Source organism: Miniopterus natalensis, chromosome 1 (genome assembly GCF_054644295.1).
Source record: "Miniopterus natalensis isolate mMinNat1 chromosome 1, mMinNat1.hap1, whole genome shotgun sequence".
NCBI lineage: Eukaryota > Metazoa > Chordata > Mammalia > Chiroptera > Miniopteridae > Miniopterus > Miniopterus natalensis.
In genome coordinates, this window is record NC_142081.1 from 199121907 (window position 1) to 199148470 (window position 26564).

Consider the following 26564-nt stretch of genomic DNA (forward strand, 5'->3'; position numbering starts at 1 on the left):
AGACTGCTGAGCAGTCCGTGTCCGTGTCCCCCGTGCCCCCCCACCCCCCGCCAGCAGTGGTGGGCATGAGCCTCTCCCTAGCTCCCCACTCTGCCCTCTGCTCCCAGTGCTGGACCAGGTGCTCCCGCCGCGGCTGCTGGCCCCTCTGCTGAGCGGGAGGTTGAGAACCTGCCGCCTGGGGATCGACACCTTTGCACCGCTGAGGGGCGAGGGTGCATTCCAAGGGAGGGGGCCCTCAGAAACTAGCCAACCCTCAAACCTCCCTCGCCCCACCCGCCCCCCCCCCCACCACAGCCTGGGCACAGGGCAAGCCCTGGTGACTGTTACTGGGCATGGCTTCTGTTGAGAGGGAGTTGGGGGGATGAACAAGCAGAAGACGGGGGCCCCAGTGCACCAGGTGTTTGTGGGCCAGAGGGAACCCCACTCTCTCTTTCCCAAATGCCCCAGGCTGTGCCCTCTGCCCCGTTAGGCTCTCTCGCGCTCTCTCTGGAGCAGAGACCCAGCTGGGGCCCGGTGTGTGGGGGGGGATGCGGACCCTGAGGGTTTTAATACTCTAATGCCCTGGGGGGAACTTGGCAGCAGGGTGGCCCCGGCCTGGCAGAAGACTCGAAGCTCTGGCTCCCGTCTTTTTCTCTGAGGCCAACAGGGGCACACGGTGGGTGCCTGGTGGAGTTATACTGAGATCTGTCTGAGCAGCCGTGACCGTGGGGGGACCCTGCACTCTTCACCTTGGCCTGCCAACTCTGTCCTGGTGAGACCTTGCTCCCCACCCTCTCCCCCTGAACACTCCCTCTACCCAGGGGTCTGTCTAGGCTCAGGGGTTGCCCCTTGGTGGCATAAAGCCAGGGTCTGCAAGTCCTGAAGCCTGAGCCACAGGAGTGGCTCCGCTGGGGACGGCCTCAGGGCCTTTGCAGAGCCCGGCTGCCGCCTGCAAGTTCCCCTCCGGGGTCTTCAGGGCGCTGGTTCTGTCTCCACCAGCAGCTCGGAGGGGAACTGCGCCCCCCACCGCACCCCACCGCACCCCACCCCACCCCGCACACCGTGTCCTAGTGCGGGCTCCCTGGAGTTGTTTTATCCAAAGGCGTGTCCACTTGGGTGCTGTCTGTCTCCCTCACCCCATGGTCAGCCCCAGGGCCTGGCAACTGGCTGGGGTCCCGCCTGTATCCCGGTGCCCGGGGCCCCGCGGTGCCCAGCGGGGGCTCGGTGACCGCGGGAAGGAAGAGGGGGAGGGGAGGGGGGAGGGAAGCACCCCCGGGGAGGGGGGGAAGGACGGACCCCCGGGGAGGGGGGAGGGGAGGGACCCCGGGGGAGGGGGGAGGGGGGAGGGGAGGGACCCCAGGGGAGGGAAGGGACCCCGGGGAGGGACCCCCGGGGAGGGGGGAGGGAAGGGACCCCGGGGAAGGGGGGAGGGAAGCACCCCCGGGGAGTGGGGGAAGGACGGACCCCCGGGGAGGGGGGAGGGAAGGGACCCCGGGGAGGGACCCCGGGGAGGGGGGAGGGGAGTGAACCCCGGGGGAGTGGGGAGGGAAGGGACCCCGGGGAGGGGGAGGGACGGACCCCTGGGGAGGGGGGAGGGTAGGACCCCCGGGGAAGGGGAGGGTAGGGACCCCGGGTTGGGGGAGGGTAGGACCCCCTGGTTGGGGGAGGGTCGGACCCCCGGGGAGGGGGGAGGGTAGGACCCCCGGTTGGGGGAGGGTAGGACCCCCGGGGAGGGGGGAGGGACGGACCCCCGGGTGGGGGGCTCGGGGCCCCGCGGGTGGGGTGGCGCCCGGGACCTGGGGCCCGGAGCTGCGGGCGCGCCCTCGGGCGGGGGCCGGGCGGCCGGCAGGGGGCGGTGCGCCCTCGGCGCCGGCGGAGCGGCGAGTCCCCTCCTCCTCCTCCCGCGCCCGCCTCCCCTCGCCGCCGCTCCTCCCGCGTCCCGCTCGCGCCCCGCGCCCCGCGCCCTCCGCCTCTCGCGGCCGCGGTCCCCTCGCCGGCCGCCCCGCCGCCGCCCCTCAGCGACCATGGCGCCCCGGGGGCCCCCGCGCACCCCGAAGGGCCCCGGCCCCGCCGCCCGAGCCCCGAGCCCCGAAGCGCCGCCGCCGCGCTCGCGGCCGCTCCTGCTGCTGCTGCTGCTGCTGCCGCCGGCCGCCTGCGGGGCTGCGGGGCGCGCCCGCGCCCCCGCCCCCGGCCCCCCGCGCCCCGCGCCCGCCCCCGGCCCGGATGGAGCCCCCGCCGCGGGCCGGGGGCGCGGGGCGCGGGCGGCGCCCGTGGCCGGAGCGGCGTCGCAGGCGCAGGTCTCGCTGGTCAGCTCGTCGTTCGTGCTCAAGGGAGACGCGGCGCACAACCAGGCGATGGTGCACTGGACGGGCCAGAACAGCAGCGTAAGTGACCCGCGCCGTCCCCGCGGCGCCCGGGGCCGCCTCCCCGGGCCGCCCGCCACCCGGGCGTCTGGGCGACTTGGGGACGCGAGTCACCCCGTAGCCCCCCCGCTGGCCTCTGGCCACCGGTTACTCGAGGAGAGGTCCCCGGATATGCGAGCGCCCCGGGCCACCTCGGGGACGTTGCCCCAGATTCCTGGGACCCGGAGCCACCTCGGGGGCGCCCCTAATGGACTCCAGATCCCGGGCTACGGGGGTTGGGACCTCACCAACCTCTGGGCGCCCCCGGGCCGTTTAGGATTCTCCCCCAACTCGGCCTTGCGCCCCCGTCGCCTTCAGACTGCACCCTGTCCGGGCGCTCAGGGCGCGCCTGGGATTTTTGGCTCTAGGACCCTCCGCACCCCCGTCTGCTCGGCACTGCTCGCGGCGCCCCCGCGGGCTCCAGACTTACCCGGTCAGCTTCGCATCGATTCTGGGGCCCCCTCTCCCCGAGAACCCCCCTGTGACCCGCCGCTACCTTGGGGTCCCATCAGGGATGCACCTGGACGCCTGGGCATCTGTGTACCCGCAGCCTGGGCATCACCCCCGCCCTGTGCCGCCCCTCCGCCGCCCCTGCCACTTTGGCCCCTCAACATCTGGAAGTTCAGCAGGACACCCCCGTCCCCGCAGGGCCACCTCTGTTAGGGTCCCCCGCACCGCCTTCCACCAGGTGGCCCCTGCCCCCCTGGATCCTGCCCCACCCTCTGCCGTTGTGTCTCAGGGCTGGGGGACACTCTCATACCCTCCCCTGGGGCGCCTTCTGTCTGGCCTCTCCCCCGCTTCCTGCAAAGGTGACTGATGGTCACGCTGGGTCCCCTCCAGGCAGCCCTCCTGGGTCATACGTTTGGAGAGAACCCCTTATGGCAGCTGTGTGTGCGTGGGGGGGGGGGCTGGTTGTATGGGGAGGAGAGGGGACAATCTCTGCTCACTCCCTTCCGTCGCTGTTCATGGGGTCTCCCCAGTTGCTGTCTCCTAACTCCCATTCTTGACCACTGCTCCCCAAAGTTCTGAGGCGGCAGCACAGGGCCGGGAACCCTGTGTGCTCTGGGAGTGGAAGGGTGGGACACCCACCTGGGTGCTTTCCTCGCCAGGAAAGGGGTGAACCCCCGGGCTGGGTGGCACTTTCACCCCGTTCTCTGCCCAGCCCTCTGGGCTCCTCGTTGGTGAGGGTTCTGCTGGAGGAGGGAGAGGTGGGTGGGTGAGCGTGTTGGGTGGGGGCCGCGCCTGATGGGCTAGATCGTCCCAGAGCCGGGCTCTTCCCCCCCTCGCCCCCAGCTGGCTGGGCTGCCTGCACAGACGCCACGTCTCGGGGGTTTGGCCATTTCTGACATTTTCTAGCCAGACTAGAAACCCTGGGAAGGGGAGGGGGTGCAGAGCTGGCTTCCTGGGTCCGCTGGCCAGCGGGGGGCAACCTGGGTGCTGAGGGGGTGCTTCATGGAGGGGAGCAGGTGCCCCCTCCCTATGAGAGCCCAAAGGGGCCCCCTTCACCAGCATCTTGAGAGAGGCGGCAGACCCCAGACGTGCAGCTGGGTTCAGCCCCTCACTACACCCCAGTACTGGAGACCAAACCATGTCCCATGTGGTAAGCTGTAATTTATGGGGTGAAAGGTAATCGAAGCCAGTAACTCAGAGGAACAGATTGACGCGAAGAGCCATCCAGGGGAGCCAGGTCCCTAACCAAGCCCAGCCCCGCCTGCCGGGTGGTTGGTCCAGCAGCTTACTGGAGTCCCTTTGTTGTTTTAGCTTCATGAAAGGGGAGAGAGAGACACTGAGGGGTGCAGACCAGCCCCCCAGGTGGGACCAGTGCCTCAGGACTCACTGGTACCTAGCCCACCCTCCCCCATTCTGAGTACAGAGCCTGAGGGCCAGGTGGCTCCCGTGGAGAGAGTGAGGAGGGGGCTTGGACCAGAGGGGCTGGGATACTGGAGTGGGGGGAGCCTGTCCAAGGAGCCCACCTGGCTTTGCTCCCTGGGGCAGTGGCTGGGTTAGGTCGCTGAGTGGGCTGTATCCTGGCTGCTCGCAGGTGAATGCTGGGAGGGGGACATGGGAGTGGGGGTGCTGGTTTTTCTTTGTTGGGGGGTAGGAAGTCCAGAACCAGAGGTGGATCTCTCCTCTGGCCACCGGGAAACGGCAGGGCGGGGGTGACGCGTGGATGATGCGTGGAGAGCAGGGCATCGCCCGGCTCTTAGCGGACACCTAGCAGGCGGAAGCCCCGAGTCCCTCAGTGCCGTCAGCAGTCTCAGCGTCTGCGGTGAAGGAAGGCAGACGGCGAGGGAATGCTGAGCCACTGCACACCTTCCATACCCCCCTCCTCTGGAAGGGGACGTCCAGGGGGACAGGCGTTTCCCCTGAAAAGCAGACTGTCCTGTGGCTGGGGGAGACGTGATGCTGTAGGAGTCTCACCTGGCCTGGGCAAAACTCAGAACAGGAGTGAGAGCTGGAACCCGGAGCACAGTAAAACCATTTTCCTACGTCATTTCTCAGCATTGTTTTCCTGGCCCACGAAGAGTCTCAGAGGTGCCCTGTGCCCTCCAGTTCTCAGCTGGCAGCCATGGGGCCAAAGATTTTAGCCAGGACTCTGCACTTTGTGTCACCTCCGCTTGAAAGCACCGTGTCCAAAAGCCACAACCAGGATGAAACTAACTTGAGGGCAATTTGCTGAGCAGGGCCTTCTAAAAATTTTATCTAACCCAATTTGCCCAGGTACTGAGACCTGGGAAAGTGCGCTCTGTGGATGGGCTCCCCATGAGCTGAGATCGTGTTTGCGTTACCATGTCCAGTGTTTTTCATAATTAAAAAACACACCCATTTGACGAGAGGAATAGACTTTTTAAAATGGTATTTTAGAACATCCGCCAGAAGGAACCGCAGGGCTCGAGCTGGTTGGGAGAGAGGCCCGTGGCTGCAGCGCTGGGAACATCTGTGCGTCCCCTCCACCAGCTGGGTTTCCTCCCTGCCGTGGAGATGTGGAAGGGGACTTGCTTGGAAGCAAACACTGCCTTTCTGCCTGACGTTTAGCTGTAGAAACAGAGTGTTATGTGTGAAATTAATGTTTCCTTGGAGCCAGCCGGCATTACCCTTGATGAATCCAGAATGGCTCTGTGGAGGCGCAGGGCTGTCTCCTGAACTACCCTCGGAGGCAGAGGCGGGATTGGAGGGTGGACGCGGAGCGCTGGTCTCCACCTCTGGGGTCATGGCCTCAAGCTACCGCGGTGGGACTGTGCTGTGCCCTGTCCCGATTGTACCGTTTCTGGGAAACTGTGTGCTTTCTGCTTATTTTAAGTACAGCTCACCCCCAGGCCTCCCCTCACGGCACTTGGACTTGAACTTTGCAGGACTTGGGTGTCAGTCTTGCTACCATGCGGCCAGGCCCAGTTTGTTCAGTGTTCGTCAGCAGGTCAGCCCCTCGGCTCCCCTCTCCCCTCGTCAGCATCTGCTCTGTGTGGTGTCTCAGGGCTGGGGGTGTCAGAGGAGTTGTGTGCAGAGATAATTCTGAGCTGATTCTCTGAGTTCTCTGCTCCAGGGTCTTGGGAGCCCAGAGAGGCAGAACTCCAGTCCGGAGCTTCTGAAGGTGTGAATTAGTACGTGACACCTGCCAGATGTCAAGCCCTCCAGGGCCCAGGGCGGTGGTGCGGGTGGTGGTTATTGACGCCTAACTAAGCGTCAGAGCCAGCTGGCCTGGGTGTGGGCGCTCAGGCCCGGAGAGATTAGGAGTCCATCTGCCTGGGATCCCCTAGCTGGAAAGGATCAGGGTTGTGGAAGTGAGACCTCCGGATGTAGGCTCAGAGAGCAGCCGGTGATGGCCTGGGCCAGGGCCCCGGAGGGGGCGGAGGGAGAGAGGAAAGGGTTTGGGAGGTCTGCAGGTGAGGACAGACCCAGCTCTGCAGGCTTGTCCTTTCTTTCCGGGAGCGGCACTGGCTTCCTGTCCCCCCCAACCCCACCCTCACGATGAAGCTGGTGTGTAGCTTTGCATCTGACGGCTGTGGGTTCGTGAAGACAGCTCTGTTCCACTCATGGAGGTGATCTTGGTGGCTCCAGGGCGTGAGGTCTTACATTGCACTGGAGTCTGCTGCACTTTCTCTGTGATCATGTGAATTCCAGGCACCACAGCGCCAGCCTCCCAGCATTTTGGGGTGGGTGCTGAGTTGGAGAGAGAGGCTGGACCCAGGAGGCTGCACCGTGGTTGGTCAGTATGGATGTGGTGGGCCTCTGCCCAGATGCTTCTGTGTCACGGCAACCTTCACCAAGGGTCACCAGCGGCCACTGAGAAAGAGACAGAGGCAGACAGAGGTCAAGTGATGTAGTGACCAGTGCTGAGTACCTGTCACATTTGCTGTCGGGAGCCGGTGGACTGTGCAGACCCATCGGGGACCCTGGGCCTGGTGGCTGGGTTAGGATGAGAGAGCAAGGGACACCTGTGTTGTGGGACAGGTGACTGTACATGGAGATGCGAGCTGGGTGGATGAGTCTAGGAGAGTCTCGGCGTGCAAACTGGCAGTGCCATACTTAGGAGGACACCTGCCGGGTGACCCAGGGTCTTCTGCATTCTCCCTGTGCCCGGAGGGACCACATGAAGTTTAAGAGCCCCGGTGAGAAGAGGCCTGAGGTTAACCCTCAAACCAGCTGCTTGTGCAGGGTCTGTTAGTTGCTCCCCAGTGATGAGCAAAATCAGTTATAGCCCCTGTCCTGGTGAGACGTTTGGTCTGGACAGGAACTCATCATAGACTACCCTGGTGGCCTGTGGAGCTGCACTGGGGAAGTCAGGGAGGACTTCCTGGAGGAGGTGATGATCCATGGCTCTGAAGGACAAGTAGAGTCGGCATCACCTGGGCTGAGCCGGAGGTTGGGACGCTAAGAGGATGAAGGCCGAGGGAGAGGGGGAACCTGTAGCACTCTGGGCAGAGAAAGGACACGGCTGTCGTTCAGGAGGCCTGGCTCAAAGGCGCAAAGACAGCCCCGTTAATAAAGCTCCTGACCACATTGCACAAATCTCCTTTTACTTTAATAAAGTGGCTATTTAATTTGTGGTTGCATGAGGTTCCTGAGAGTATTTTAAAGAGGTCATAAATTAACAGCATTCTTCTGCGCGCCCCTTCAGATTAGCTTGCACTACAGAACGGCCGTTAGTTTTAATTTTTGCTTTATTGTAATTTGCCGGAGGCAGGCTGCGGCTCCCGGGGCTGACGTCAGGGCAGGCGGAGCTGGCGTTAGGAGGGAGCTGGGATGTGCCGCTTGTCCCTGTGCCTTTCCGGTCTGGGGAGCTGGGGGGGAGCTTGTAAATTGCCTTCTGTTTGGGGGCCTCCTTGTTTTGGTCTCTTCTTTCCGAGAGCGAGTTATTTAAAGATTCTTACAAGTGGCCCGTTTTGCCCGCCCTCCCCCCCCAGTCCTGGGGGCCGCGTGGGTGCTTCACGGGGCACGGAGGGGCGCTGGAGACCGGAGCAGCCGTCCCTGCCACCTTCCCCAGGTGTGGGAGCCCGGGGAGCAGGGACCCTGGCTCTGCCCTGGGGACAGCAGGGCCTCCATCTGAAGCGTTCGGGGGAGGCCAAGGCGGGTGGGTGGCCTGTTCCGCCTGCTTTGGCTGCGGGAACCCTCGGAAAGCTGCCTCCTGGGCGTGAACCGCGCACCAGCCAGGCCCCCCGGGTGCGGGACTGCTGCCTGCAGGCTGGCACCATGGCTCTTCCCTGTCCTAGTGCCTGGTGGGGACAGCAGCCTCTCCATAGCAGGTCCCTCCAGGTGCAGCCCCAACCTGCTGGGCACCTGGGCTTGTGAACCGCAGACTTAAACGTGGTCTCAGCGCATGGTGACCGGCGAGTGACGGATAGACTGACAGCAGGAGCGTCCTCTGTGCATCCCCTCCGCGATCGGGACACTTCACGGAGCACAGGCCACACTCATCATCTGTATCCCGACTGAGCTCCGTTTGCTGTTTTAAAAATTTAATGGGGGTGCTTGAACGTGAGCTCTCACCGGAGAGCTGAAAAATAATTTTTAAACTCTGATGCTCTTTTGATATAGAGAAGTCCCCTCTATTTTGCATTTCTGTAGAAGTCAGCGACTGTATTTGCACAGAAAATTACAATCATTTAATTAGTTTCTTCTCACACCAGCTTGGAGATCTTAAAGTAACAGCACCCCCCCCATCCTTAGTAATTTTCTTGCAAAAGGCAGATAATTTCTTGCAACACGGAGCTCGCCTGACTCTGACAGGGCCCATCTCCCGCTCGGCGCCTCTGCCGACGCTCAGAGATAAACTAAGTTCGAATTAAAGTAATAAAAGAGCCAGGCCGAGTGCGGCCGCTTCTATTCAGATCAGTTTTAATTCTGAGAGGGATTTTTATGAGGCGTCTGGGCCATGCACATCCCTGAAGTGTCAGGAGTAGAGATACCATCTCCCAGGCCTCCTGGGGGGGGGGGGCATTTGCCAGGGTCACCTGGGTGCCTCTGCCTCTGACGTCACTTTCTCTTACAATAACAATTTCTCAGTGTTTACACCGTGCTCCTGATTCTACGAATTGTGTTGATAAACACCGTGCTGCTTACGTGCCCATCGCTGTGCCAAGCGCGTCACTCGGGGTGCCTCCATCAGTCCTGGAAACTGTCCCGCAGAAGAGATGCGATTATCTTCACAGATAAGGAAAGGAGGGCTCAGGAGTCCAGGGGACATGCCCCCGTCACGTGGCTGATGAGTGTCAGAGCTGTGGTGTGAATTCCTTCCCTCTTGAGCCAAGTGCTTTTTCTTGGAACGCGAGAAATATTTTTCTTTTTTTCTTTATTATTATTATCATTAATACTTTTATCCACACCAGAGGGTATTTTTTCCATTGCTTTTCAGAGAGAGTGGGGGGGAGGTGGGGAGAGAGGAACATCGACGTGAGAGACGCAGCGATTGGTTGCTTCCTGCACGCGCCACGACCAGGGCCGGGATCGAGCCTGCAACCCAGGTACATGCCCTTGACCGGAACTGAATCCGGGGCCCTTCAGTCCTCCGGCCGATGCGCTAACCGCTGAGCCAAACCTGCTGGGGCATTATTATTTTTTTAATTGTGGGAAAATACAAATAACGCGAATTTCCTTTGTTAGGTGCCCAGGTCAGCGGCCTTGGGCACATTCACACTGCTGTACAGCCGTCACCTCCATCACCTCCAGATCTTTCCCATCTTCCTAAACCCACGCTCTGTCCCCATTAAACACGAACTCCCTGTCCCCCTTGCCCAGCCCCTGGCACCCACCATCTACTTTCTGTCCTTACGAAGTTGACTCCTCCAGGGACCTCAGGTCAGTGGAATCGGTGCCTGGCTTATCTCACTGAGCGCAATGCCCTCAGGGTGCGTTCGTATGGTGGCGTGTGTCAGAATGTCCTTCCTGGCGGCCCAGGTGTGTATCCATCCCTCTGTCCACAGATGTGTGGCTGTTCCCACCCCCGGCTGCTGTGAGCGAGGCCATGTGAGCCTAGGTGTACACGTACCTGTTCAAGCCCCGGCTTTCAGTTCTTTTGGCTGTTTCCCTGGCAGCAGGATTGCTAGGTCCTGCGGTGATTCTTTGTTCATTTTTTTTTTAAAATATATATCTTTATTGATTTCAGAGAGAGGAAGGGAGAGGGATAGAGAGATAGAAACATCAATGATGAGAGAGTCATTGACCGGCTGCCTCCTGCACGCCCCCGACTGGGGATGGAGCCCACCACCCGGGCATGTGCCCTGACCGGGAATCGAACCCCGATCGCCTGGATCCCAGGTCGACGCTCAACCGCTGAGCCACGCCCGGCCGGGCCTTCTTTGTTCATTTTTTGATTGAGCCTGAGGTCTCAGCTACCGCAGAACTCACCCCGCGTCTGCCTTGCGTTTTGCACTCTTGCCAGTGACTTGCAGGGTTGCCAGCCCCAAGGAAACCACCCACCTGTGGGCTTGGAGGAGGGATGTCCAAGCTTTAAAAAGTGGTCCCTTCCCTAGAGAGGTCGCACTATGGGACTGCGCCGTGGGACTGTGCGGAGGGAGTCGTGGCTTTTTTCTCACACCTGGATTCTGCCACGCGTGACCCAAGGGAGGGGCTGTTGCTCGGAGCCCGGGAGCATTGGAAAGTCAGGAATAGGCTGGCTGGTCCCAGGGAGGAGGAGAGGTCGCCAGCGGGTGTCGTCCCGAGGCTCCTGCCTTTTCTAAAGGTTTGCAGTTTGCGGTTCAGGTTCAAGTGCGTTTCGCCTCCTTCCTGCTGTTCGGCACTTCTCCCCGTGGGCTGCCTCACTTACCAGTTAGGTAATTCTGGTTTCCCTCTGCATAAAAAACCCACTCAGTAAAAAATCCACGTTTTCTCAGTTTATTTGCATCAGCACCCCTTAACCCCAGCTGAGCCTGTGTTCTGACTTGTCACCTGACTGTTGGGTGGGTGGGGCTCCTGGGTGTTTATTTGGTTTCTGCATCGGTCAGTTCTTTGTCCGTGATGTGAGGTGGCTCTGGCTTCAAGGACCCCCCCCAACCCGACATAGGGGTTCTTAGCTCTCTCTGTGCCGTAAAATCCGCCCCCACCCCAGGGCTGGAGAAGCCCACGGGACTTTGTGTCAGAATGTAGTTTTTATAATGAGCGTAATGTAAAATACATAGCATTAAGAGGAAACCGGTTCTGTGGCAGTAGAGTTATCAGAATTTTAAAACAAATTTCTTCACTAAGACGCCAGGAGCCAGCAGCACGCGGAGAGTCACGTGTGGGCAGAAATAACGGGAATGCCAGGTGGGATGTGGCCGTGGGACAGGAGAGGGGACAAACGGACTCCACTGGAATGGTTTCTCCTTCCTGCCCCCTTCCCCCAGCCCGTGCTCCCTGCGTTCTGCTTCCCTCAGCGAGTCCTTGGTCCCCAAGGCCCTTAAGGGTCTGGGGTCCAGGAGGGTCTGGTCTCTGCTGTCCCTGGAGCCTGGTGCTTAATATATGCCCAGTGAATTTGTCAGATGGGTCCAGTGGGAGGTGACCGTTGGTCCTGAAGGGCTGTGAGAGCTCAGAGGCCCAGCCTGCTTCCTTTCCTGCTGTGGATCTCTCAAAAACCAGAGTATGGGTGCTGAAGGTCGCTTGGCTAGTGGGTGACAGAGCTCTCTGTCCAGGTGCCTGCTCTTCGAAGCCCCGGTTAGCTGGCCCTGTGCGGAGAGGCTCAGACACCTCCTCTGCAGAGAAGGTGCCCGCCGCCCGAGGTCCAGAAGCTGGACCCACAGTGGTGACCGTGCAGGCAGGCCACGGTATCCCCTGCCTTCCGCAGGCCGGGCCTCTGCTCCGGGCGCCCCCACAGGAGCCGGGGTGCTCAGGGGTGAGAACCACCGGTTCCCAAATGACGCTGAGGTTTTCAAAACGCATCCCTGGTTCCAGCCTCATTTCACTTATAAAAACAAAACAGAACAGGAGATGGATCTGCTCGGCTTTGCAGCAGAGATGAACAGGCTGAGGGGGCTGGCGCCTGGCAGGAGCGTTCCCGCAGAGCAGGTGGGGGGGCTGGGCGGCCGGGCTGTCTGGGGAGCGTGTCCTTCTGAGCGCCACTCGTTCATTTACTCACCGTGTGTTCATCTTCCTCCAGGCCAGCCTCGCAGGGAATCACAGGCCTGACACCTCCCCCGGGACAGAGCCCCGAACACGGCCTGTGCCTGTCACCTTCGCTGTGTCTGAGAATATCCTCAGTCACATCAACGTATTTCCCTTAAAAAGATTGAAAAGGAACAGGTTTTAGAGGCTGTGGCTGGGGTGCTTGCAGCCTCCCCTCACCCCAGCTCCCCATGCTCCCTCCCAGGGCCTGGGCTGGGCTGAGCGCCTGGCTGGGGTCCCACTCGTGCTGGGGTGCTGCGTCCACCATGGCGAGAGGGTCCAGGCTCCTCAGGGTGGGCGGGGGATTCCGCTGGGCTGCTGCGGGCCCTCCAGGCCTCGGTTTTCTCATTCCCGAAGGGCTGGCAGGCCCTGCCCCTCCCCACCCAAGTAAGGATGCAGAGGGCAGGGATGGTACCCAGGCGAGCTCAGTGTGCCCTGGGCACCGAGGCTCAAGGACGCCTCAAACGCCAGCTTCTGCCATCCATCTGGGAAGACTGGGGTCAGCGCCAGCCAGAATTTTTTTTGGCCCTGTCTTTAAGGGATGCTGTGTGGTTGCGTTTTCTCCCCATTTCCCGAATAGTTGGCTGAAGTGGAGCAACGCCCGGAGGTGCTCACGAAGCCCTTGGCTCCCCGAGTCTTTCTCGTTGACGCCAGGTTTTTCCCAGTTTCCTGATATGAATTATTGCCGGGAACACTCTCTTCTTCAGATCAAGTCAGACTTTCTTTCCATCTCCCCGGAGGCTGAGCAGAGCCTGGGCAGCCACAGGGAAACCGGAAACCCAGACTCCTAGCTGGCCTTGCAGGCAGGGAGCCCTGGGCTTGGCTTCTCTGCGGTCCCACCTCCCCCAGCTTCTGCCCCTGGGGAGGGCAGCCGGCCTGGCCACCCCGATAGTCACCAGCAGCCTCCCTGGCACAAGGAAGATGGGCCCTGGACACTGAGGTGGCCTTGGCCCTCCTTGCCCGGCCTGGCCACCTCTGCGCTCTGGAATGTGGAGAAGGGGAGACTGGGCCAAGTTTGGTGCTGGCCACCTTGACCTCTGAGCTGGGAGAAGGGTGAGGGCTGGGGGCTGCCTGAGTGGCATGTTGGGGAAGGGGGCAAACGGCCTTCAGTTCTCCAGGCCTTGCTGTGGGCCACGGCTGGTGCACATGAAGGGCTTGGCTCCGCACTGGGAGGCCAGCTTCTGCTCAGTTTGCCCTCCTCACACCAGCTTTGCCCCATCCTCTGGGGGTGGCTGGCCCATCCTGGGTGCTGTCTGAGGGGGAGCAAAGCCCAGGGGTCTCCCGGAGGAGACTGTGCACAGCACCAGCCAGGTGCCCCTCCCTGTAGGAAGCCCTGGGCTTCCCCTGCTGGAAGGGAGCTGCTAGAAGTCAGAGCGGGGCCGGCTGGGAGGCCCCTGCGCGCCGGGACAGGCCCCTCTCATGGGACCTTGTGGCTCGCCCCATGGGCTGTGTTTGGAGAAGTGGAGGGCAGGGCTCCCTCACCGTTGGCCGGGCCTCACCCATGGGCTGACATGCAGGCCCCCATCCCTGAGTTTGGGCTCACTTCCAGTCCAGTGTTTACTGCCTCCTTAAGCTCACCCCGATGTTTTCAGAGGAGGGCAGGTTGCCAGGATGACCCTGCTCATGAGTTCTTGTTGACACCCACCGGGGGATGGGCCCAGACTTGTTTGCCCCGAGGACGGCTCAGAGGGGGGTTTGGAGGGATTGTTTGTTCATTCTTCAGCGAGGTTTCTGGGAGCCAGGGCTGGACCCTCTGCCAGCTGGAAGGGGTGACAAAGCATGGCCCCTGCTGAGGGGTCTCTACCTGGAGTGGGGGAAGCCAGGGCCCCCGTGAGCTGGTGGTTGGGGGGTGGAGGCATTTCCCCGAGGCCTGGGGTGACTCAGTAGGTGCTGTGTAGAGCTGTAGCAGGGACCGCTCAGGGAGAGACCCAGGCTGGCCCGTGGTCCTCGGTGCCCACCCCCCATCTCCTCTGTTAGCTGGGATCCAGTGTCCTGCTCCTGACCTTGAAGGAGTACCTGGGATGGTGGCTCTGTTGTTCACGATGGCCTGTCCTCTCCCACTCAAGTCCTCTCCTATAAAGTGGGGTACGTGGTGCCCACCTCATCTCACTGTCCTGGCAGTGAGGTGAAACAATGCATTAAATGCCTGTCTCCGAGCCTGGCACCAGCGTGGATCAGCTCCTCTTCTCCCAGGAAGGGGGCCCAAGGGTCTGCCACCTGCCCACCAGCCTCGAGGAGAGAGGGGCTCTCTGGGGAGGAGGAGGGGGTGGGGGTCAGCCAGCTGCCAGCACCTCGGGGCCCACGGGCTGTTCCTGGCTCCTGCTGCCCCTCAGAACACCCGGCAGCTGGGTCAGGGTCACAGACTCCAGTGCAAGAAACTTCATGTCTGCACTTTTTTTTTAAGTCATTAAATTCTGACGTAGAGCCTCCAGCCTACTGCAGGAGCGGAGCTCTGCCCTCAGCATCGCGCCCCGAGAAATTGGGGGAAGTTTCCCAGAGCCAGCGGCGGGGGTGGAAGGAGAGGAGGGCGGGCACCAGGCCTGTGGCCGCTGGGTGTTTGCAAGCAGGAGGAAGAGCCTAGAAAGGAGGGTCTGAGGGCGGAGCCGCATGTGGGCCGGTCCCTTCCCTAACATTTGTTATGGCGCTTTTTAAACCCTGTGGATCACCCACTTGAGATTCCAGCATTAAGAGGGAAGCGGTGTGATGGGCCGGAGGGCGTGGGCGGGTGGCCGAGACCGTCCCTGGTCCTTGATCCTTCTGATCTCGCACCTGGAAGGGAGTGGAGGGCGGGTTTTCTGCAGCCTTGCGCGTGGGAACCGGGTGCTCTCCGGTGTCGGTCTCTGCACAGTCCCATCCCGAGTGCTCGCAGTCGCCCGTGTGCATAAGTCCCCCTCGGTGGCTCTGATCTCCGGGGTTGCCTCGCCTGGAATTCCTGTCCCCAAAGTGGGAGAGAGGAATTCTTGTGGAGAGGAGAGAAGGGGGCAGAGGCGGGGGCTCCAGGGAGCTGTCCTTTGGGGTCTTTGCCTCCTGGAGGCTGACTCCCATCTCTCGGCTCTCCAGGGTTTTCCTCCTCTCTGTGTCCACCGGGCCGTGTTCTGGTGCTTGGTCAGCTCTTCCCTGGTAGGTTTAGAGTAACTTGAGGGTGGAGTGAGCCACCCATTTCCTCCTTCCCACGGCCCTGTAACGCGGTGCACAGAGCGGGTGTGTTAAACCAGGACTCTTGGTTACAAGTCCCAGGAACCCGACTCCAACTAGCTTAAGCGAAAGAGTGGGATCAGCGCCTCAGCTCGCAGAACCGGAAAGCCCAGGTGGCCTCCGGCGTGGCTGGCACCGGGTTTAACGATCCCTGAGTCTCTGTCTGGGCTCCGCTTCCCTGCGTGTTGGCATCTTTCTCCTGTAGCCTTCCCGGGTCGTGGCTCTCTGAGAAACTGAGGCCAAAGACCGCTGCTGGCTGCCAACACTTCCCAGTGGAATCCAGAGCCGAGACCCACCGCCCACGCGGGTCACGTGCCCACGCTGAACCCATTGTCGCGGCCCAGGGCCAAGATCCTCTGGTTGCCAGGCCAGGCCTCTGTGCCCACCCCCCGACCCACACAGATGGGGACCGAGAGAGCCGTTTTGAGCAGGACCCTGCGGGGGGCAGTGTGGGGAGTTAGGAGAGGGCTGAGCGGCAGCCCCAGTCTGCTGGCTTTGTCCTAGAGCAGGGGTGGGGAACGTCTGGCCTGCAGGCCATATACAGCCCGAGAAATCATTTGGTTTGGCCCTGACAAGGCAACTGCAGGTGGGACTTGAAATTCAATAAATCTAGGAGCTTTTTCACAGCTAATTTTTAAGCTGATAATTTCGTATGGCCTGCGAATGATGTTATAAGTATCCAAATGGCCCTTGACAGAAATAAGGTTCCTCACCCCTGTCCTAGAGGCTCACCTGCACCCCCCACCCCTGCCCACCCCTCTCTCCATGCCCCTGGCTCCCAGAGGGGTCAGTGCCGGACTGTGTGACTTCCACTGGAAAAGGTGGCCGAGCTGTCATTTAGCTGGGCAAGGCCCAGCCAGCCCCCTTCCCTTCTGCTTTTTGTGGTCAGCTGCCTGGTGAAGCCCCCAACCTGGGCTGCGGCCATGTGGCTCTGTATGGGGCTAAGTCATGTCCAAGGAGGCCCCTGGCGTGTGGCCCCACGGCATGGCACCCGTGGCCGTGGCACTCCTCTGTGGGGTGCTCTGTGCTGTCTTTTGGTTCACGTGCCCCGTGGAATCACCGGAGGGGGCCGGCAGGTGGAGCTGTGCGGGGACAGGCCACGGGGTGAGGTGCAGGGGGAGGTGGACGCCACCGTCGCGGGGGAGGACCTTTCCTGGGACACCAGGGTCTTTATGCCATGGACATGCACCGTGGGCCTGGCCGGGCAGGGCTGCCTTGGCCTTGTCAGACCGTGACATGGGTGGAGGTGTCAGGGGAGAGGTGCCGTGACCAAACAGGGAGGGGCTCCCCGTGGTCTCCTTCGTCCGGCAGCGAATGGAGTCTTCCCGTGCGGCCCTGGCTGACACCTCCGGAGCTGGAGTGGCTGGCGGGCTTGGGGTTTCAGTGCCCATCCCTGCCCCTGCGCTGCGAGGCCGCGCTGTGAGCGGTGAGCGGGGAGCGGTGAGCCCGGGCCGTGGGCTGTGCGGCTCCCTCTGCCAGGACGCTGCGCTGTCGTAGTGCCTTTTCCTCCAGCCTCCAGCCCTGGCCGTCTGACAGGGATCGCAGGAGAAGGTGAGTCACAGATGGGCCTCTTCTTGTCTTCTGGGCAGGAAGCCAGCCTCTGCTCGCAGCTCCTGCCAAAAGGACAGCTGTCGGGTGAGAAATCTCGTTCAGCAAGTGCCACGTGGGCACCTACTGTGTGCGGGACGGTCTCCAAGGAGGAGTCCCAGGAGAGACTCACAGGGTCTCAGCGTTTCCGGGGCGCATGGAGGTCACCCCACCCCAGCTGGGTTCCCTCCAGTGATGGGAGGCTCACCCCCTTTCCCACATAGCACATTCCAGGGTGTCTGGTCTCTGCAGAGAGTGGCTGAGGTCAGAGTGGAGTTGAGGTTACGGAAAGAAGACGATGCTGCAGCCAGGAGGAGGGGGTCCCCAGGATGGACCTGAAGGATGCCTGTCTACTGGTTGGGTCTCTGGTCTTCGAGTCCATTCCTCTCATGGAACTTGAGGGAGCATGGGGGTGGTGCCAGGCACTGTGGAGGGGCCCTGGCTCTGCTCCATTCCGTGGCCGACACTGGGAAGCAGAGGTGAGGGAGAGATCATCTGGCCTGATCTTTGTGAAAGGTGAGCACTCTCGCCCCTCCCAGGACTGGGCCGCCTGCTGGGGTGTCGGCTCTTAGCCCTTCACCTGGGGCCATGCCTCTGTTGTAGCTCCTATGTGGCTGGAACAACACAGATGTATTTATTCCGTTATAGTTCTGGGGGTTGGGGATCCAAAGCCAGTGTTTCTTGCTAACCAGAATCAAGGGGGAGGGGCAGGGCTGCATCTTCTGGAGGCTCCGGGGCGGGGGGGATCTTTCAGCTTCTAGAGGCGCCCATATCCCTTGGCTCCTGGCCGCATCGCCCCCAGCTGTGCTCCGGCATCCCGTGGCCTTCCCTTGTGTCAAACCTCCCTGCCTCCCTCTGCAAGAACCCTGTGTTTACACTGGGCCCCCAGAGACTCCACCGTCATCTATCCAGCTCAGTCAGTCCCAGCCGCAGGGTCTGTTGGAAGGTGATAACATGCTCAGGGTCTGGGCACTGGGACGTGGGCGTCTTTGAGGGCTGTTGTCAGGCACACTGCCACCCTCGGGTCTCACCAGCCTCTCCCTGGCCTTTGCACTGCGGCCCTGATCCCTCTCTGCCGGCTCGGAACCCTCCAGCCTGGCCTCCTGACCTCCTAACCTCTGGCCTCCGCTGCTCTTGTGCCTGCCCTGACCACCCCTCACGCGTCTCCCCCAGGACAGGCACACTTAGCCCCTGAGCCTGACCCTGGGCCTCTCGGTCCCTTGTTCTGTCTGTAGACCAGCCTGGGGCGTCCCCCGGGCACAGGCTACGTGCTCCGAGTCTACGTGCTTTTACTTAAGACGAAGCTTTTTAATCCACTTGGAGACGAAATCTGGCCAACTTCAAAGGATATCAGATCAGCAAATATTTATTGAGTGTCTGGGAATGGGTGGCGGTTCCCCGGGGTAGGGCTGGGGAGCTCAGCATGCGCACCCAGGACCACAGTGCCCTGGGCCTGTGCCTTCTGCTCTCAGGTTACTTGTTATTTTCTTGTGTATGGGTGTTTGTGCAGATGAATGAGAAGGGAAAATACCCAACGGTTAGCGAATGAGCAGGAAAAGAGGCCGAGGAAGGCTTGCTGGGGGGGCAGCTCCTGCCTGCGGGAGCCGCGAGGACCCTGGCAGGGCTCACGGGGCTGCTGGGGCCTTAGGATGGCCGGGGTTGAGTGGTCTGGGGGATGGTTGAGAGCCCTGGAGAGGGGACAGCTAGGCTGAGCTGGGGTCACGGTGACCAGGGTGCCAGGCCTCCCTCCCCCACCGTTGGCTGAGCGATGCCGGGCAGATCATCGCCCTTCTCGGGGCCTGGCTTCGCCACGTGCCCGTGAGTGACTGGCCCGGGTGGGCCGAGCTGCTGGCTGGCCGTGAGTCAGAAGGGCCCCTCTAGGAGCAGAAGTTCATCTTGGAAATTTGTGAGCCATTGGACTTGGCTGCAATGGACGGTTGGATTAAACAGTTAAACCCAAACAAGGAGGTTCTGTGCTCCTAATTGCACTTGGCCGCTCCCCTCCCACCCGGCCAGGTGTCACCTCTCGTTCGCGCCCTGTAAATGGATCCTCAGGGCTTTCTTTTCCATCCCTTCAAGAATGGCCTCGGTAGCCAAAAAGGAAATTAGTTTCAGGTGGAAGCCTATTTTTACCGTGGTGGAGACCGAACTGTTAATTACCTAGAAATCGCATGAGGATTTTTACCTCGAAAAAAATTTTTTTTTGGGGGGTTCAACTTTACAGAGATATTAATTATAGATATCATCTTCCGCCCACTGAAATAATTCCTCCCCCAGGGGATGAAAGACACTGCGCCCTGTTAAACACAACACACATTCTTTCTCTGTCCCTGCTCCGTGTATGGGATGGAAACACGAGATTGGGGAATTGGAAACGGTTTGATATCGTCTCTGCGTGTAGCTAAAGGTTGAGTCCACGCTCTGCGTGTGTTTGCGAGCCTCCGAAGCCGGTGGGGATTGATGATGAAGGTCCAGAAGGCAGCCCATTAATGTTTCGAACATGAGCGCTCAGAGGAGCGCCGTGGCCGGTCTCCAATCCAGATCCATCCGACCATGTTCGAATCCGGTGGACGCCTCTCCGGGGCTTCCCGCTGCACTTGGGGTAACATGCAGCCTCTTTGTCTGGCCTCCACTCTCCCTGCCACAGGGCAGTCACACTGTCCCCCCGCCGCTGACCTCTGCTTCCGGGGCGTGCCGGGCCCTCCCCACCTAGGGCCTGTGTCCCCTAACCCCGTCTCACTTGGGGGACCTCCTCAGCAAAGCCTTGCCAGGTCACCCTCCTTAGGAACAGGGTGCCCCCCTGTTCGCCGTGCCTCCTGCCTGTGTCCTTGATTATATTCTGCAGTTCGTATTTGGTTTTTCCTTCTGCCCAGTTACTCTGCGTGTGCATGTCTGCAGCAGGTTTGAGAGCTGGGGGCCGCTTGGGAACTTGGAGGGAATTTGGGAGTTCCTGGGGGGCAGAGCTCCCCGCCCCCAGCGCCGCTCTGTTCCCAGGCCCCCCCGGTGCACGCTTGGTTGCTGTGCAGTGGGGAGTGATTTGGGGGGCGAGTTTGTGTGAAATTTCCAGACTGTTTTCGCACATTGCGCGTTCACGCTCCTCGATGTTTCCAAGTTGCTAAAGAAAGTAAATGGATAATTAATTGACACCCACGCAGTTTCGTTTAAAAAAGGAATGATTTTTCAAAACAAAGTAAAGCCTCAGTGATGTGCCCGAGAGGGGGAAGGAAGCTCTAACAAGCGGGATGCTGTTTAATGGATCATAATTACTCACGCGGCCAACGCGTCAGCTCGGTGCTCGCGCCCCATTACACATCTCGCCGTGCGGACCTGCCTTGCCCCGTGCTGGCCACGCCCCCTGGGGTTGACCAGATGCCCCAGTTCTGCGGCCAGTATCGCCTTTTTTTTTTTTTTTTTTTTGCTTTTCCTTGAGTTTCTGACTGATGTCCTTGAGGAGCTTTCCCCAAACGTTGATGTCTTTAGAGTCTCCCAAGGGCACCTGCTATAAAGACAGAGTCCGGAACCGCCCCAGGAACCCACAGCGAGTCTGCGTTTGGCACGAGCTCTGCGGGTGACTGGTGTGCACATCCTGGGAGCCCTTTCTCGGGCCGTGTGACCAGAGGAGTCACAGAATTTTGTAGGCCCGTCTTGTGTGGCCGGGGTCACCCTCGGTGCCCTTCGATTCCAAGGTGTCTGAGAGCATGGACTGAATTGGGGGGCAGGTGAGAATCACCCACTGAGTGGACCCATAGCTGTGGAGTGACATCAGGGGGCAAGTGTCCTCCCCCAGCACTGGCTATGCCCCAGGCATGGGGGACGCAGAGAGAGATGTGGGCCCTGCCCTCCACGAGCCCCCAGCGCGGGGAGTGGGTGGATTAGGAAACACCCCCCAGAGTGGCTGGAGCAGAGGAAGGCAGTTCGTTTGGCGAGAGGGTCAGGGTAGGCTTCCTGGAAGAGGCAGCACTTCACTGAGACCGGGAATTAAGTAAAATTACATTAAATTAGACACTTACATACGGAGTGTTGGCCCTGAGCGAGGTGGTGGCGATTCATTGACACGTCAGACAGGCCCCTGCCTTCGTGGGCTTTGTATTTTAGCAGGGCGGAGGGACACAGCGCCTCAGAGCGGTGGAAGGAGTTCAGATGGTGCGGGTGCCGTGGACAACATCAAGCAGGAATGACCTGCCGGGGACAGGCTCTCGGGGATGCCTGGGAACCCGCCGCAGGACCTGGGAAAGGGCATCGATGTCTGAGCCTGGTCAGAGCTGGGCAGCTGTGGCTGCGCTTATTCGAGGCCGTTCTCTTGGGAGACGGAGCCAGCTCCGGGGAGCTCTGTGCCCTCCTAGCAGCTGGGGCTACCTTACCCCACGGCCCCCGTCCGCCCGTGTCTTTGCCAACGTTTTAGTGAAAGGAGTAAAAAAGAAATCCAGGAATTTTTGCTTTAATTAAGGCTCTCGTTACTTGCACGGCTGGGCCTTCAGACTCCTTGGGTGCTTTGAAGTTTTCCGAGTGCCGCTCAGCGAGGCAGCCTGGTTCGACTCAGGGTGACCTGTGTGTTTCAGGGGTCAGTCGTTGGTCAGTGCCCGGTCCAGTGAGGGTTCCAGGGCCATCTGGACACGTCTGCCAGCCTGGTCCACCCTGAGATCGCAGGGCTGTTGTGGTGGGGCCTCGCTGGCTCAAGCTGTCCTGGGAGGACTGTGGTTCTGTGGGACCCAAGGGTGCCCTGGTTTCCTAGGATAACTAAACCGATCTGACCATTGGTAAGAGGAGGTGGATTGCCATCGGCACGAACACAGGCACCCCCCTTCCTGTACTTGTAAGTACGTGCTGGCCGGTGTGGGGGGGCAGAGGACCCCTTCAGAGAGTGCTGAGAATGTGGGGTGTCCAAGGATGCAGGGACACGCCCAGATCGAAGCTGCTGCTACAGGCCCGGGGAAGGAGGCAAATGAGGACTCCAGGCTCTTTCCCCTCCCCCCCCTCCCCAACATACCCTCATCCGGGGCTTTACCTGAACGAACTCCCCTGGTGCTCACAGCAGTCCTGTGAGGCAGCCCCTATGCCGGTGGCAGATGGGAGAGCCAAGGCACAGAGCTAAGCAGCCTGCACCAGGCCACACAGCTCAGGGGCCACCCTGTGGCCTCGCTCTGGAGTCCGTGTTCTTAGGCAGTGTGGGAGATGGGCCGAAATGTTCTCATCTGTTCAGTGGGGTCACTGATACCTGCCAGGCACAGAGCAGGACCTCAATGGCTGATATAGTAATTATATCAGCAAATTAACAGAGCTATGCAGAGAGTGTGGCTTCTGCCCGAGCCAGGACCCCTGGACTGGTCAGGAAGGCTGAAGTGTCCTGGGTGCTGTTCTCCAGGGCCCCAGGCAGGGAGGAGAGGGTCAGGTGTCCTGGGAGGAGAGGGTCAGGTACGCTGGGAGGAGGGGGTCAGGTGGTCAGGTGTGCTGGGAGGAGGGGGTCAGGTGTGCTGGGAGGAGGGGGTCAGGTGGTCAGGTGTGCTGGGAGGAGGGGGTCAGGTGGTCAGGTGTGCTGGGAGGAGGGAGTCAGGTGTGCTGGGAGGAGGGGTCAGGTGCGCTGGGAGGGGGGTCAGGTGTGCTGGGAGGAGGGGGTCAGGTGCGCTGGGAGGAGGGGTCAGGTGGTCAGGTGCACTGGGAGGAGGGGTCAGGTGCGCTGGGAGGAGGGGTCAGGTGCGCTGGGAGGAGGGGTCAGGTGTGCTGGGAGGAGGGGTCAGGTGTGCTGGGAGGGGGGTCAGGTGTGCTGGGAGGAGGGGGTCAGGTGTGCTGGGAGGAGGGGGTCAGGTGCGCTGGGAGGAGGGGTCAGGTGGTCAGGTGCACTGGGAGGAGGGGTCAGGTGCGCTGGGAGGAGGGGTCAGGTGCGCTGGGAGGAGGGGTCAGGTGTGCTGGGAGGAGGGGTCAGGTGGTGTGGGACCCTTGGGGCTTTCCCCAGGGGCCAGGCTGAGTGGCTGGGAAGGCAGGCCTGGCAGAGTTTAACTCTCCTCTGAACCTGCCTCCTCTGGCCGAGCTCTCCTCAGTGTGGGGGCAGATGCACCATCGAGGCACCGCACAGGGAAGGCAGCGTTACTTAATTTGTGACAGTGGAAGGGGGTGAGTGCTCTGGAGGCGGCTGTGACCACAGGTCCACGATCGCTGCATCGGCAGGCCCCAGGCTGCTGTCTTTTCTGGGCTTAAAATCCTGCCTTTGGGCCTTTTGCTTTGACGTCTTCCCCTGCCCACACTTTGTGGTCGTGGTGGCGGGAAGTAGAGGCGTGGAATCAGAAGGGGCTGGGGGACACCCCTGTGTCCATCCCTTCCTCCCCCTCCAGGACGGTCCTGAGGCTACTGCACTGTCCCACCAGTTTGCTGCGCCAAATGGGGCTGATCCAAGGACATTGAGCCTCATTGTGAGTTGTCTTCATCAGTGACATTTTATCTTTGGGGAGACATCTGACATCTTTGCTTTGGTGTATCCTCTAAACCAGGGGTGGGGAACGTCCAGCCCGCAGGCTGTATGTGGCCTGAGAAATCATTTGGTCTGGCCCTGCCAAGGGAACTGCAGGCGGGACTCGAAATTCAATAAATCTAGGAACTTTTTTCTTAGCTAACTTTTAAGTTGAAAGTTTTGTATGGCCCCCACGAATAATGTTATAAATATCCAGAAGGCCCTTGGCAGAAAAAAGGTTCCCCACCCCTGCTCCAGATGATGGCGAACAGACCCGCCTTCGCTCCACCTTCGGGATGCGATGCACAAACACTGTGTCTCATAAAATGCTTCCAAGAGAGGGAGCATATGATCCAACTATACAAAATATGTTAGCAGACTCCTCTTGATCCTTCAAAACCCTAAAGAGGTGTTGTCTCCTCTAGGAGGCCTTTCCTGATTCCCCTGCACAGAGTTACCCGCATGGGCTGCTTGCACCAGTGCTTTGCTGCACACACGTTTTTATCCCTGGTGGGCCCTCCCCAGCCATCACTGTGGTTCCCTGACATCTGTGTCTGCCCCGCCGGACCAGGAGCTCTGGACGGCAGGGGCCAAGGCCTCTCCATCTGTGTGCAGGGCTGCTCTTGGCTGGGAATAGGTCGCGGCCACTGTCTGTTGAATGGAAGGGACCACGGACCAAGGCCCTTGGCCGCACACAGTGCTGGACAGTTGGCTGCATCACCTCCTTGTACTCTTCCCCAGCTTCTCCTCTCCGAGTGGTGTGAACCAGCCTGGGCCGGGCCGGAGGGGAGTTGTTGGGGTGGGACCGTGTGTGTGCTGGGTCCTGTCCCGGGATGGGGCAGAGGCGGGCGCTCTGACTCCCCCTGTGGCCTGGGAGCGGCAGACTGGGGACAGCTTTAGCTGGAGCTCGTGCCTGAGGTGGTGGCTGGTAGGGGGTTGGAGCTGGGCTCCTGGAGGCTCTGCAGACTCAGCTCTCATGAGATTTCGGCTTCTCTGTGTGTTTTGTCCAAGGCTGGTTTGGGCTTCCTCTGGCACCGTGGCCTCCGAGCTGTGGTGCTTATGTGATGGCCCTGGGCTCGTGTGAGTTCCTGAAGAGAAGTGAGGCCCCGCGGCCTTTCAGGAGGCAGCCTCGTTAGTCACTGCGGGTCACTTCCACTGCCAACCTGTCCGAGGCCTGTCCAGGTCCAAGGGGAGGAAACATAGGCCTCATCTTTCAGTGGCAGCAAAGTCAGAGAATTGAGGGCTGTTTTTAAAACTGCCACGGTGAGACATTGCGCCTGTGGCTGGTGAACCCCCAAAGCCACCTCCCCAGCCCAGGGTCCTCTGACTCTCTGTATAAGGGGTGTGCGCTGTGGCTGGCTCCGTGTACCCCGACTGTCTCCTCGCCCCAGCCCTGGGAGGTGGCCACCACTCACCTCATTAGGACTGAGGCCTGGGGAAGCCACGTGTCCAAGGTCACAAAGCCCATGGAGCAGAGTCTTTGTGAGAACCTGGCTGCGTCTGACCTCAAGCCTGGCCTTGCTTGGTCCCCACATGTCCCCCCAGCAGAGGGGTCCAGGGCAGGCGGTGACAACTGCGCTGAACGTGGCACATGCCCCATAGCTCGAGGCTGGTGCCGTCCTGTTTGCTGAAGGGTTAAGTCCTGGCGTCTGTGGTGGCCCAGCCCCAGTGGGGAAATTTACTCGGAATTTATCCCTAACAGGTGGAGGCACAGGCGTGGTTCTGGGGGTGCCCCGATAGCTAGCGAGATGCCATCAAGACAAAGAAAAGCTGTAGCCCTTCCCCCCGGGGCCCACTAATCCAGATGGACATCTGTCCCCCTTTCCCAGCCACCTCCTGCCTGACTCACCGCAGGCTGAGACCCACTGGCATCCTGGTGGGGGGGGTTCTTGCCAGTCAAGAGTTCACTGCCAGGCCCTGCTATGCTTGGGGGGTGCCACACCTGCTCCATGTCTTCAAGAATCCCCAGGAAGTGCCAGGGCGGCGGCTTTTCCTGTTTCCATTTCCCCGCTTCTGGGTCTGCTTATCGCCAAGATCACAGGAGTCCTCACCGAAGGACACGCTCTCTGCTGTCATATGTCACCACTCGTCCTGGAGCTGAAGGAGCCCGGTGTTGGCGGACAGTGGCGTTGCTGTGAAAAGCTTGCCCTCACGTTCACGCGTGTGACTCACCTGCCACGCGTGCACACTCAGGACACTGCCGGGGCCTCCTGTGGCCGAGGTCTGAGCCAGCGCCGTGCCTGTTTGCAGGCGAGCTCCTCGGGGGCCGCCCAGAGCCGGGGCCCCTGGTCTAGAGCTGGGACGCGGAGCGCCAGCTAGTGAGCGAGCCGCAGTGTGCCGGCCTCATTGTGTCACTCAGAGCGCCGCAGCCCGGGGGGTGGCTTTTTCTTTTTCATCGCTTCTGCAGCCCCCCAGGGTTCTGGTCCCGAGCTCTTAATTTGCTTCCCTGCCAAGCCTCGTGGTCTCTGACCTTTAGACTCCAGCTCTGCTCCGACGTTTCAATCAAGCCCTCGGCGATGGGGCTCCCGCCGCACCAGCTGCCGCCGTTTCTGCGGGAGGCGCGTGCTGTGCGGACATCTGCCTTCCCTCCCCCGCAGGGGAGCAGTGTGGGCCCCGGGCGAGAGCCCCCATCCGTGGACAGGGACACCGTGAGGCCCTCATTCCCGGGCAGGGACGCTGTGGGGCACTGCATCGGCGGGCAGGCCTAGGATGCTCAGTTGAGTTCCCACTTCATGGGGCACTGTGAGCACCAGTGGGGGGCCAGGCACTGGGTGGCAGGGTCAAGACTGGGCAAGGCTCTGAACATCCCCGGCCCCAGGGAGTGCGGGGTCCTAGGGGGACCCTGCTGCGTGGCCGAGGCGAGACACAGCAGGGCCGGCAGTGTGTCGGGTGCAGCCATAGTGGTGACCGTCACCTGAGCTTGCTGCTCCGCCGGGTGCTGCTCCAGTTGTTCCTGTGGGACAGGTCAGTCCCGTCTCGTGCAGCCCCGCAAGGCTGACCCTCTGGTTATCATCCCCCATCTACAGAGGGGGAAACGGAGGAGCTGGGAGGCTGGGTCTGGGTCTGAGCTTACACATGTGTAGAGCAGGAGGGTGGATTTGAACCCAGGAGTCAGGGCAGAGCTGGGAAGCTTAACGCCTGCGCCCTGGTGGAGGCCACGAGCCAGACACAGGTGCGGCCCCACCGGGAGGGGGGAGAAGGCCTCCGGGTGTCTGTAGGAAAGCAGGCGCCCCAGGCATTAGGAGCTACATGGGGAAGGTCTGGGGATGTGCTGGGAGGGATGGGGCCCGGGGACTTGATCTGCAGAAGCCACAAGGGGACAGGAGTCCTATGAGCATATTAGGGGCAACCATGACAGTGCCTTCTGGTCATTGCTAAGCACCCCC

The 26564-nt window shown here is 61.0% G+C and overlaps 1 protein-coding gene across 2 annotated transcripts in view; it reads left to right on the forward strand.

The window, feature by feature from the left end:
* The first annotated feature begins 2003 nt into the window (after positions 1-2003).
* Positions 2004-26564, forward strand: part of SORCS2 (sortilin related VPS10 domain containing receptor 2) — a 249520-nt gene continuing 224959 nt past the window's right edge. For both annotated transcript variants that reach the window (XM_087828373.1, XM_087828379.1), the window contains exon 1: positions 2004-2363. In XM_087828373.1, the coding sequence (XP_087684499.1) occupies positions 2004-2363 (360 nt within the window). The remainder of the gene's footprint in view (positions 2364-26564) is intronic.